This window comes from Oratosquilla oratoria, chromosome 38, assembly GCF_046742065.1.
Source record: "Oratosquilla oratoria isolate Oo_2021 chromosome 38, ASM4674206v1, whole genome shotgun sequence".
Classification (NCBI taxonomy): Eukaryota; Metazoa; Arthropoda; class Malacostraca; order Stomatopoda; family Squillidae; genus Oratosquilla; species Oratosquilla oratoria.
In genome coordinates, this window is record NC_134814.1 from 17,282,007 (window position 1) to 17,284,506 (window position 2,500).

At 37.0% G+C, this 2,500-nt stretch overlaps 1 protein-coding gene across 1 annotated transcript in view; it reads left to right on the plus strand.

Moving 5' to 3' along the window:
- The first annotated feature begins 4 nt into the window (after nt 1–4).
- LOC143019807 (putative kinase-like protein D1044.1) overlaps nt 5–2,500 on the plus strand; it is a 12,364-nt gene continuing 9,868 nt past the window's right edge. The window contains exon 1 of the mRNA XM_076175790.1: nt 5–38. Coding sequence (XP_076031905.1) covers nt 5–38 — 34 coding nt within the window. The remainder of the gene's footprint in view (nt 39–2,500) is intronic.

The following is a 2,500-nucleotide window of genomic DNA, read 5'->3' on the forward strand; positions in this document are numbered from 1 at the left end:
CAGAATGGCGGGAGTTCAGTTCCTTGAAGGTTATCAAGGTGTGCGGATCAAGAAATAGGCTGAGGTCTGATCTATGCCCCCGAAGAACTCCTCCAGCGTCAAGGATTCGCAGTGACAAGTAAATAGAAGTTCTCTGAAGTTGCAAAGTTTACTATAGTAACTTCTCTCCCCCCCCCCAAAAAAAAGTGCCTGAAAGAAATGCGACCTGAAGGTTACCAAAGTTGTGCTTCTTTTGAAGATCTTTTTCTTAAATGTGGTGAATGAACAGCGATGATTCAGTGATTTTTGTTCCCTTGGGTTCACGGAAATGCTTCTTTCACAGACCACGCATTATGCACAATCAGTTGATTTCAGAGGTGTTAAACGTTAGGTACTACATATACATAGATACACACACACGCGCACACACACATATGTATATATATTGGAAAGGATCACAAAAGAGGAGCATACTGACTGAAGACCCTTTGGTCCTTAACTAGGTCAAAAGATCGCGCAATCAGTCCGAGAATCTTATTTGCTTTCTCATAGGCTAATACACTGCTTAGATGATTTGAGATCGTTAATGATAATTACTCCGAGATGTTTTTCACTATCCACTTTTATTAACGAATTTCCAAATAACATGTAATCTTACTTAAGTGTTATTTTTAGCTTTATGCATAACTTTGCATTTACTTAGGTTAAACTTCGTTAGCCACATTTCAGACCATTGCTGTACTCAGTGGCGATTCTAGGGGGGGTGGGGCCATGGCCCCCCAGTTTCTCAGCTGGTCCCCAGGTTGCCCCCCCCCCGGGGGTTTTTTTTTTTTTTTTTTTTTTTTTTTTTTTTTTTTTTTTTTTTTTTTTTTTTTTTTTTTTTTTTTTTTTTTTTTTTTTTTTTTTTTTTTGCATATCCTATTTTTATCTTGTCCAAAAACTTTGAAGGGTGATTGTTAAAGAAAAAATTATATCGAAATCACTAATGGATCCGTGTTTGGTTCTGTTCGTTTTGAAGTTTGAAGCTAAGATTATTTAGTCTTTTTGAAGTGACTTTCTTTTCTTGCACACATTCCATCTTTACCCAGGTGACTTCGTCATTAATTATTTATCCACGCTTCTGTTTGGAAAACTATATGTCTTACAATCATCCCTATACCTCTATCTTTCTTAAATTTATTAATGTCAGTCGACTAAACGCCTTCTCAACCTTCCTTCATATCTCTATATATGTAATGAGTTTTGTATGTATGTATATATATATATATATAGACAGATATAGATAGATAGGTACACACACACACACACACACACACACACACACACACACACACACATATATATATATATATATATATATATATATATATATATATATATATATATATATATATATATATATATATATATATATATATATATATATATATTCCTGAAGTCCCCCACCCGTGGAGGTTCATTTTGCTTGGAACTTACCTCCTATGCCCCCTCACATTTATGTTGACCCTGAACTGGCCCCCCAACTTTCATAGTCCTAGAATCGCCACTGTTGTGCTTGCATGAGGTGGAATGGGCGGGGGGATGGGGGGGTGAGGTAGTATGTGTGAGCAAAATTTGACGCAGCTCGAAGGGATTTCTCCCCGTCCTCTCATTCTATGCAATGGGGGGACAGAGAGTGGGGTTCGCCGATTTAATGAAGCGGCCTTGCTGTGGATGTGCTGTGTCTTGCGACACTGCTTCTGACCCAGGGCAGTGGACAAGGTGCAGGGATGACCCGTCATTCAGGAAGTGCTCAGATAAGAGGGAGGGTGGAGGGGTGTGGAGTGTATTCAGGGATGGAATGGGTGGGAATGATTTTATGCATTTTTCTTTTTGGCTACCGCCCTTGTAAAGGGGAAGAAGCCTTGGTATATGTGTGTATGTATGTAGAATCGCCACTGGCTGTAGTTAATCTAAATCTTCTTGAATATCTATTTGGTTTAGGTGATAATTTGCCATTCCGCACATTTTTGTACCATCAGCAAATTTGGAGACAATAGATTTTAGTCCGTGGTCTATATCATTTATATATACTATGAATAGAAGTGGCCCAAGAACAGAACCCTGAGTAACAAGTGTCTGTTTTCGATCATTCAACCAATTACTAGTCCAACTTAATAGGCTACCACTTATTCCGTGTGAAGCTAATTTAGTAAGTAGTCTTTCGTGGGGGATGGTATCAAAAGCTTTTGCAAAGTCTAGATATATTAGATCTATATTGTTTCTTTTGTCATTATTCGAGGTGACTTTGTTGTAGAATTCGAGTAAGTTAGTCACGCAAGAACGTTTCCGTCTGAATGCATGCAGTTTATCATTTATCAAACAGTTACTTTCTAAATTATATTCGATAGTATATCTGATGATAGTTTCCATCATTTTCCTACGATTGAAGTCAAGTTTATAGGCCTGTAGTTATGTGGTTTCTTTCGTATATATATATATATATATATATATATATATATATATATATATATATATATAC